This window comes from Aedes aegypti, chromosome 2 (genome assembly GCF_002204515.2).
Source record: "Aedes aegypti strain LVP_AGWG chromosome 2, AaegL5.0 Primary Assembly, whole genome shotgun sequence".
Classification (NCBI taxonomy): domain Eukaryota; kingdom Metazoa; phylum Arthropoda; class Insecta; order Diptera; family Culicidae; genus Aedes; species Aedes aegypti.
The window spans coordinates 104,788,710-104,797,667 of record NC_035108.1 but is presented as its reverse complement, the minus strand read 5'-3'; the positions used below and the strand labels follow the sequence as shown (position 1 = coordinate 104,797,667).

At 44.5% G+C, this 8,958-nt stretch overlaps 1 protein-coding gene across 1 annotated transcript; it reads left to right on the top strand.

Moving 5' to 3' along the window:
- Positions 1 to 807: 807 nt before the first annotated feature.
- Positions 808 to 4,412, top strand: LOC5565405 (heat shock protein 83). Its single transcript, XM_001649702.2, has 2 exons — positions 808 to 999; positions 1,994 to 4,412. Exon 2 carries the CDS (start codon positions 1,994 to 1,996, stop codon positions 4,139 to 4,141), a length of 2,148 nt encoding a protein of 715 aa, XP_001649752.1. The 5' UTR covers positions 808 to 999; the 3' UTR covers positions 4,142 to 4,412.
- The last annotated feature ends 4,546 nt before the right edge of the window (positions 4,413 to 8,958 follow it).

The window sequence follows — 8,958 nt, the reverse complement described above, 5'->3', positions numbered from 1 at the left end:
GGTATTTCAAAATGGCGAATTAAACATTCTGACACATTGAAGTACCTCCTTTCTAGATACCTTGCCCTGGCGTACACTCAGAAATAAAAATAGTCACAGAATTACTAAAGTTTATGCATTAATGACTATTTTCTATCTGCCTCTCTTTCATTCTGCTGTGAATTTCTACACTAAATGTTATTTCGCCTGCGTTGAAGCTTAGCAATGCTTCATCCCAGTCGAATTGACAAAAAATAGGAATAAAATTCCCTGCAGAATGAAAAAGAGGCAGATAGAAAATAGTCATAAATTACTAAAATTTAGTCATTCTGTGACTAGCCGTGTTTTTGAGTGTATACCCCCCTGGCTTAGTACTTAAGAAAAGATCGTGAGCCAAAACTACATTTCGACCAACGGCGCCAATCCCACTTCTCCTCCACGAAAGAGAATCAAAACAAAACTCATGAACACGCGAAATCCGACCGACCGGCACCCTCTCTCTCTCGTCTTTCGCCGTTTCTACCCCTTCATTCGCTACTCTTTTCTCAACCGGGGAAACGGTACACTCGGCGAGCGCCGCCAGCACCGAACGGCTCTCTCTGCTCTGGGCTCTGGAACAGTCTCGAACCTTCTGGAAGCTTCGCGAAGTTTCCACACAACGGCCGCATTCAGTTTCCGTCTTCCGTCTCTCGCTACCCCAGCAGAGCGAAAGAAACCACAATAGCAAAGAGTGCGCGCCCGCGCTGACATCGTTTCCGCCGTTTCTGCTAGAAGTTTCTAGCGGTTGCGAGAGAAACGTTGCGCTGTTTGATAAAAACGCGCTCTGCGCTCCCGAGCCGGTAACAGTTAACCAAAAACCAGCAAGCGAGTTAGATCGAGGCAAGCAACGTGAAATATTCTGCAAGTGCAAGTGCATCATCAGTGCAAAAGTGTGATAGTTTTACAAGTGAAAAGTTGAAAGTTTTACAACTTTGCTATTGAATTTTGTTTTTGGAGAAAAAGCAGTTAAAAACAAGCAAGGTAAGTTAAATAATTTCTAGTGATAAATCGTGGGAAGAAAATTGTGCTTCATTGTGGTAAATTCTGGAACGAGGTCACGGTTCGTAGAGGAAATAGATTTTCAGTTAACTCATTCATTGAAAATTGAGTTTTTATTCATCTTTGGATAAAAACATGTTTAAAAATTATGAATAGAACATATCAATTCAAATTCCTAGAAAATCGATTTTTCAAAAAAAAAATTCGTTTACAAGTTTTTTTTTTGTCAATTTAAAGTAGGACAAAATCGTATGAATGGGTCGAAAATTAATGCTTTTACCCTACAAATTACATCAAAGTATTTGAATTTACAGTGATACATACCTCCATGACTCGATATCGACTCATGGAACCATACTAAAAACAAAATTTCATGGTTACTATGATGGTCCCTAGAAGCAGCTTTCCATAGGATTGCTGTTCCATGACTCGATATTTCCATGAGTCGATGGTCCCTTCAATATCGACTCATGGAGGTTTCACTGTACAAGCATGTCAATATAATTTGATGAATCATTAGCATTACCACGTGTTCTATATATGATTGATGGGTATTCTGATGTAATTCTAAGCAGTTTATTGTTCCACAGTCAACTCTCCCAAACTCGATATCGAATTACAGAACCATAGCTAAAGTTGGTTTTCATGGGTACCCTGATGGTCCCTGCAATATCGATTTTACATTTGCTTGCATTCTTAATTTTGATCCAAATAATTTTTGAGTCATTGTAAGTTCCTGTACAACATCGGTAATTTTTTCGAGTTAAAATCATTAAATTTATTCATTTCAAATTTCATTTTAATTTTGAAATGGTGAACTTGGATGGGCTAGATCGGAGTTATTGATGGACCTATTTGCATGCAAATTTCGAAGCAGGTCAGAATGCCCACCCATATGGGCACCTTATGACCTCGCCTTAAAATTACGTCATAAAATCGATACTTACCGAGTCCCTTATTTCTCGCTCCGTTCCAGATGCCGGAAGCCGCCGCCGATGTGGAAACCTTTGCGTTCCAGGCTGAGATCGCTCAGCTGATGTCGCTGATCATCAACACCTTCTACTCGAACAAGGAAATCTTCCTGCGTGAGTTGATCTCCAACTCGTCCGATGCCCTGGACAAGATCCGCTACGAGTCGCTGACCGATCCCTCAAAATTGGACAGCGGCAAGGAGCTGTACATCAAGCTGATCCCGAACAAGGAAGCCGGCACCCTGACCATCATCGACACCGGTATCGGAATGACCAAGGCCGATCTGGTCAACAACCTGGGAACGATCGCCAAGTCCGGTACCAAAGCGTTCATGGAAGCCCTGCAGGCCGGAGCCGACATCAGCATGATTGGTCAGTTCGGTGTGGGTTTCTACTCGTCCTATCTGGTGGCCGATAAGGTCGTCGTCACGTCCAAGAGCAACGATGATGAACAGTACGTGTGGGAATCGTCCGCTGGAGGTTCTTTCACCGTTCGCCAGGACACCGGTGAACCCCTTGGCCGTGGAACCAAGATCGTCCTCCACATCAAGGAAGATCAGCTGGAATACCTGGAGGAAAGCAAGATCAAGGCCATCGTGAACAAGCACTCGCAGTTCATCGGTTACCCAATCAAGCTCCTCGTTGAGAAGGAACGCGAGAAGGAAGTCAGCGATGATGAAGCCGAAGAGAAGGACGAGGAAAAGAAGGAAGAAGACAAGAAGGACGAACCCAAGATCGAAGACGTCGAGGATGACGAAGAGAAGAAGGACAAGAAGAAGAAGACCGTCAAGGTCAAGTACACCGAAGACGAAGAGCTCAACAAGACCAAGCCCATCTGGACTCGTAATGCCGACGATATCTCCCAGGAAGAATACGGCGAGTTCTACAAATCGCTCACCAACGACTGGGAAGACCATCTTGCTGTCAAGCACTTCTCCGTCGAAGGCCAGCTGGACTTCCGTGCACTGCTCTTCGTGCCCCGTCGTATGCCTTTCGACCTCTTCGAGAACAAGAAGAAGAAGAACAACATCAAGCTGTACGTCCGTCGTGTCTTCATCATGGACAACTGCGAGGAACTGATCCCCGACTACCTGAACTTCATCAAGGGTGTCGTCGATTCGGAAGATTTGCCTCTGAACATCTCCCGTGAAATGTTGCAGCAGAACAAGATCCTCAAGGTCATCCGCAAGAATCTGGTCAAGAAATGCCTGGAACTGTTCGAGGAACTTGCTGAAGACAAGGAAACCTACAAGAAGTTCTACGACCAGTTCAGCAAGAACCTGAAGCTCGGCATCCACGAAGACACCTCCAACCGTCAGAAGTTGGCCGACCTCCTGCGCTTCAACACGTCCGCCTCTGGAGACGAGTACTGCTCCCTGGGCGATTACGTTGGCCGCATGAAGGAGAACCAGAAGCACATCTACTTCATCACTGGCGAAAGCGTCGAGCAGGTCAAGAACTCGGCCTTCGTCGAGCGCGTCAAGAAGCGTGGATTCGAGGTCATCTACATGACTGAGGCCATCGACGAGTACGTCATCCAGCAGCTGAAGGAATACCAGGGCAAGCAGCTGGTCTCCGTCACCAAGGAAGGCTTGGAACTGCCAGAAGACGAGGAAGAGAAGAAGAAGCGCGAGGAGGATAAGGCCAAGTTCGAGAACCTCTGCAAGGTCATGAAGTCCGTGCTGGACAACAAGGTCGAGAAGGTCGTCGTTTCGAACCGTCTGGTTGATTCCCCATGCTGTATCGTCACCTCTCAGTACGGATGGTCCGCCAACATGGAACGTATCATGAAGGCTCAGGCCCTCCGCGATTCCTCTGCCATGGGCTACATGGCCGGCAAGAAGCACATGGAAATCAACCCTGACCACTCGATCATCGAAACCCTCCGTCAGCGTGCCGAAGCCGACAAGAACGACAAGGCCGTTAAGGATCTGGTCATCCTGCTGTTCGAGACTGCCCTGCTCTCATCTGGTTTCTCCCTGGATGAACCTGGAGTGCATGCCTCCCGCATTTACCGCATGGTCAAGCTGGGTCTTGGAATCGACGAGGATGAGGCCATGAGCACCGAAGAATCCGCTCCGGCTGCCGGCGGTGATGCCCCACCACTAGTGGACGACGCCGAGGACGCTTCGCACATGGAGGAAGTCGATTAAGCGGCGATCTCTCTTCCCCCACACTAGCGCTAGATTAATTTATTCAAATTGACGCCCCCGGTTTTAACTAATTTCAAACAGGATTTTTAGTAAGCGTGGGTATAACTTTTACGTTACTTTCCAATTTTTGTTCCGCGTTCTAGCGGCTGCAAGGAACAACAAAGATGTACATTCTTGTCATTTATTAGCAGTTAACGGACGAATATGCATTCGAACTGATTATCTTTAATAAAAAGTGAATTTTCAAATAAATCGTTAGTAAAATGTAAAACTTTAATGCCTACCGACTTGTAGCATCCGAAAGCATGTCTCCCATTCCGTGTAAGGGTTCCATGAATAACAGAAAACAGGTCACGTTTTTGATTACGTACACTCGGTATTCCACCTTCAGGTCATTCAGGTGTTTATCGTAGTACCGCTTCACCTTTCAGTCAGCTCATCTCCATTCTTATCCCAGAATTCGGCATGCGGAACGCCGTGTAAATCAAATGGAGAGTCACTTCACTCGAGATCGACAATTGTCACCTCACGCAAGTCGTAGAATAAACCCAGAAGTCTGATGTCAAATTGTTTTTGAACCTAGGTGGGAAGTGACGTAACCCGGTTCGAACGAACTACAATTTGCTTGACGTTGATTTGTTTACGATTTGATCACCGACCCAGATTCTAAAAACGAAAACATTTATTAGCGAGCACTTGCACAGTGGGGCAGCGGAGGTCTCGCCTGCCATCTACCTTAGAAAGGGCACCCAGATGGCGGAATTCAGGGTGCCGGTTGCTGAGGCCAACCAAGCGAAGGAACTAGGGCATACTCAATCACGGAGAAAAAAATATGGTAAATACAACCAAATTTTACTTGATTTCAACCAAAATCTTAAGTTGAAATTTGCACAAACATAATTTTAGTTGATGATAATAGTAGTTGAAATTACTTTGTGCGTTGTTTGTAACAAACTAAAATAATTCATTGTAGTTTTTATGTTGAAAATGTCATTAGATTTTACCATCTTTAGTTTGAAACAACCTAGACATTTGTTGTTTGATTTGGCAACGGTGAAAACAACTACCTAATATATTACTGTGTGTGTTTCAAATGCAAATATCAAATGCGGGAACACCAAACGCGGTAAGATTTTTCACAAGGAAGGCGATGTCAAAGATCGTTTTTCTTTGGCGGTGCAGGTTTTTAGGTTGGCGGTGCAATTGATCATGATTGCCAAGTACTTTTTGTTACCGCATTTGAAGCTAAGTTAGGTAAGATTTGCACGTCAAACGCAAACAGCAATAGGGTAGAAGCACCGGTTTTGGCCATACGCCAGTTGTAGCCATAGTGGATTATACACCGTTTTACATAGCCAATCGGCATGGAATCTTTTGTGTTCAGTAGATCACATTCATATGATAGAGCTACATTTATTTACTCGTCCAAATTGATTCAAAACATAACAAACAATTCGTTTTCCTTATAATTTTAACTCCCATACACCTAATTTGGCCAGGGCACTCCTAATTTGGCCACTCTCTTGAGAAATCAATGCAATTGGCCAATTTAGGAACCGAAGTTAAATCTCTGGCCGAAACTGGTTCCGTTTGCCTATATTGACCAATGGGATTTACAAAGCGAAAAAATGGTTTAAGCTCAGTTTTGATATTTTACACACATAATATGGATTGAAAGCTTGCATTTGACATGTTTGTAGTACAAATACGGCTTCCCATTTAATTTTTATTGACATTGTCTCTTAGGCTGGCCAAAACCGGTGCTTTTACCCTATTAGGTTGTTTTAAACTACGAAAAGTGGTTTGAAACAACCAAAGTACAATTTGGAACAAAATAATTTATTGTTTGTTTATAATTATTTTTTGGTGGGGAATCCTACTTTGCATTCATTCAATGATAATAAATTAAAAGATAAAACCTACCTTGATACCTTGATGGCTACAGCGCAGCATCACGCCATTGCCGGGCGTATTGTAGAGCTCCATCTTCGTCGGTCTTGGGCGAAACTTCTCCAGTTGCCCCGAACGTTTAGGGTCGCCAGGTCCTCTTCCACTGCGTACAGCCAGCGTATTCGTGGTCGCCGACCTCTACCTGGTTCTCTGCTGAATATTATTTTCGCAATTCTTTCTTCCGACATTCGCACTAAGTGACCAGCCCACTGAAGTCTGCCGTATTTTACACGATTGATAATATTCGCATCTTTGTGCACTTGATACAACTCGTGGTTCATGCGTCTGCGCCACACACCATTTTCGAGTTTCCCACCGAGTATTGTCCGCAGCACTTTACGCTCGAAAACACCGAGAGCTTTCCGGTCTGACTCTTTCAACGTCCACGCTTCGTGCCCGTAGAGAGCCACCGGAAGAATCAATGTTTTATACAGGGTGAATTTTGTTTCGGTTTGCAAGCTGCGGGACCTAAGCTGGTTACGTAGTCCGTAAAAGGCCCTATTCGCAGCCGCAACACGTCTTTTCACTTCGCGGGAAACGTCGTTGTCACATGTCACAAGTGTTCCAAGGTAAACAAATTCTTCAACAGTGTTGATAGACTCGCACTCAAATGTCAATCAATACGCTCTCCCGAGAGAGCAAACTCATTAGAGATACGCTTCGCAAATCTCACGCTTGAGATTTTGATGCAAAATCAACTCAATCAACTCAAACCGTAAAAAATGATTCAGTCGCAAAACCCGGCCAAAACTCGTGAAACCCGAATATTGTTGTTTACGTTAGAAAGGATTACTATAATTTTACCAGACTAACAAGCAATTATTGCCGTGTGTGAGTAAAATGTGGAAATACGAGACAATGAGTCAAAAGGGTGAACCAACTCATCCGTGATTTTTTGACGCCTGAGTTGCGTGATTGACAACTCACGCATGAAAAATCTCAAGCGTGAGTTGTGAGAAATTGAGTTTTTCACAACACTGTTCTTCAACAACTTCAAACACATCCCCATCAAACACTACCTCAGCACTTACACCACCATGCCTGACTCTATCTCTACCTGCAACCATGTACTTCGTCTTGGTAGAATTGATGGTCAGGCCTATCCTCGCTGTCTCCCTCTTCAGAGGCACGAAGGCCTCTTCCACTGACCTGCGATCGATTCCAATCAGGTCTATATCGTCCGCAAAGCCAAGGAGCATGTGCGACCTTGTGATAATAGTGCCATTTCTTTGCACGCCAGATCTCCTAATAGCACCCTCCAGTGCAATGTTGAACAGTAAATTCGAAAGTGCGTCTCCCTGCTTCAATCCGTCTAATGTCACGAATGAGGTTGACACCTCGTCTGCGATCCGAACACTTGATTTCGAACCATCCAGCGTAGCACGTATCAGCCTAATTAGTTTCGCCGGAAAACCATTTTCAGACATTATCTGCCAAAGCTCATTTCTTTTCACTGAGTCGTACGCCGCCTTGAAATCAATAAACAGATGGTGAGTCTGCAAGTTATACTCCCGGAATTTGTCTAGGATCATTCGCAAGCTAAACATCTGGTCCGTTGTCGAACGGCCCTCACGAAAACCAGCTTGGTATTCGCTGACGAAGGACTCCTCGAGCGGTCTCAGTCTGTTAAACAGGATGCACGACAGAATTTTGTACGCCGAATTCAGCAGGGTAATTCCTCTGTAATTGGCACACTCCAGTCTGTGCCCTTTCTTGTAGATAGGGCGAATGAGGCCATCCAACCAGCCGGTGGGCAATTCTTCGTCCTCCCATACCTTCAGAAGTACTCGGTGGATCGACTGGTAAAGCTGCTCGCTTCCGTGCTTGAGAAGCTCGACCGGGATCTCGTCCTTCCCAGCAGCCTTACAGTTCTTCAGCTCGCTGATAGCCTTTTTAACCTCTCCTATGGTCGGTGGGTCCACAGCTTGATCGTCATCATGTATGTTCATCCTGTTCCTCGCTACATTTCCATTCTCACCAAAGTCAAATTAAAGACCCCCATGTTCCTTGCAGTTGCCCAAAATTTTATGGCTCATAAGGTTATCTAGAATGCCGTTCAAAGTGTACTGCGATCTGTCAAACTTGGGTACCTTTTGCACTACCGAGGGACCAAATGCAGTACTAGAAGTGGTACCCAATCTGAGCCCGAGTGGGACGGACCTGTTCTCGCCGTTCAACAATAGACCATTTCCGTCAGACCTTACCCCCTATTTTTATATTTTTCTTCGAAAGACGATTATTTTTAATGATTATTGACGCTTTCAGATCTAATTTATATGCACTCCTGATTTTATTGTAAATTTTTGAAAATTCGAGAATTTACCAATTTTGAGTAGTGCGGCACAGTTGTTTCAACCCTGTGGGTAAACAAAGTGGAGATTTTCCCACAACTTTCAAAACCCCTGCGCTGAGTGTTTGTAGTTATGACGAAATGTCAATGTCAAATCAAGCACACGAGACGACACGACAAAATGGAGAAATCTGAGAGAAATCTGAGGTCCGATGGGCAAGCTTCGTTGTAAATGAAGCCCATCCTTTACTATTGTACTTATAATAAAAACTTTTACCGGAAGACGACTGCTAATAGACCGTTTTAAGCTTAGCAAGTGATGGAATTCTCCTTGGAAGCATTTCTGCAACGCTGCGGAACGTTTTCTACAAGAGGGGCATATTGGCATATTGTTTTGAAACGTCAAGAATTGGACCGTTTGCAGATTTTTTGGGGAGACCTACGAGAGTGGTAAAATGGGGAAGTATGTATAATCCATTGGTCATATGGTTCCGGAACAGCTTGACGACATAAGCAGCAGATATCAAACGGTAGGGTAAACAGGTATAGGCCCCCCTAAGGAAAAACTGCTCTATCG

Excerpts from the sequence above, each read along its gene's own strand:
- LOC5565405 (XM_001649702.2), top strand. The coding sequence starts at position 1,994 with ATGCCGGAAGCCGCCGCCGATGTGGAAACCTTTGCGTTCCAGGCTGAG.